This window comes from Rhincodon typus, unplaced genomic scaffold (genome assembly GCF_021869965.1).
Source record: "Rhincodon typus isolate 14 unplaced genomic scaffold, sRhiTyp1.1 hic_rhity00012910, whole genome shotgun sequence".
Taxonomy (NCBI): Eukaryota; Metazoa; Chordata; class Chondrichthyes; order Orectolobiformes; family Rhincodontidae; genus Rhincodon; species Rhincodon typus.
In genome coordinates, this window is record NW_025978548.1 from 5653 (window position 1) to 6472 (window position 820).

Genomic DNA, 820 nt, shown 5'->3' on the forward strand with positions numbered 1-820 from the left:
CTCACCATCCTGACTTGGAAATATATCGCCGTTCCTTCTGTGTCGCTGGGTCAGAATCCCTGGAATTCCCTCCCTAAGGGGTCAACCCACAGCACATGGACTGCAGGGGTTCAAGGAGGCAGCTCACCCCCACCTTCTGCAGGGGGGCAACTAGGGCCGGGGTGTCAATAAATGATGCCCTCGTCCCATTAGAGCATTAAGAGTGGTATTCCTCAGCCACGATGCCGCAACAATGGGGCACCTCACCACACAGTGGGACACGTCCCCACTCCCAACAACCACCCTGCAACACGACGGAAGGGGACAGCGGAGGAGGGAGTTACATTGACTGCCCGCTGCCCCTTTGAGACTGCAAAGCTCACCATGCACAGTCAGAGAGTAGTTCCGGAAACCGATGCCCACGATGTTCCTGGCAGAGCATTGGTACATCCCAGCGTCACTCTTGTTCAAGAAGTTAAAGGTCAGGTTCTCGCTCCTGGGAATGGCCCTGTCCGACAGCTCTCCATTAAATCGGATCCAAGTGAACACGCTGGGCCTGGAATACAACACCCAGCGGGAATGCTGGTCAGCTAGTAAATCTCCCTCTACACAGCCCAGGGACAGGGACAGCACGGGGTTAGATACAGAGTAAATCTCCCTCTACACTGTCCCCCATCAAACACTCCCAGGACAGGGACAGCACGGGGTTTAATACAGAGTAAAACTCCCTCTACACTGTTCCCCATCAAATACTCTCCGGACAGGGACAGCACGGGGTTAGATACAGAGTAAAACTCCCCCTACACTGTCCCCCATCAAACACTCCCAGGACAGGGACAGC

The 820-nt window shown here is 55.0% G+C and overlaps 1 protein-coding gene across 1 annotated transcript in view; it reads right to left on the reverse strand.

The window, feature by feature from the left end:
• LOC125482585 (cell adhesion molecule 3-like) overlaps nt 1–535 on the reverse strand; it is a gene marked incomplete at its 5' end in the record, with an annotated part of 3682 nt that extends 3147 nt beyond the window's left edge. The window contains one exon of the mRNA XM_048594685.1: nt 363–535. Coding sequence (XP_048450642.1) covers nt 363–535 — 173 coding nt within the window. The remainder of the gene's footprint in view (nt 1–362) is intronic.
• Nucleotides 536–820: the final 285 nt, after the last annotated feature.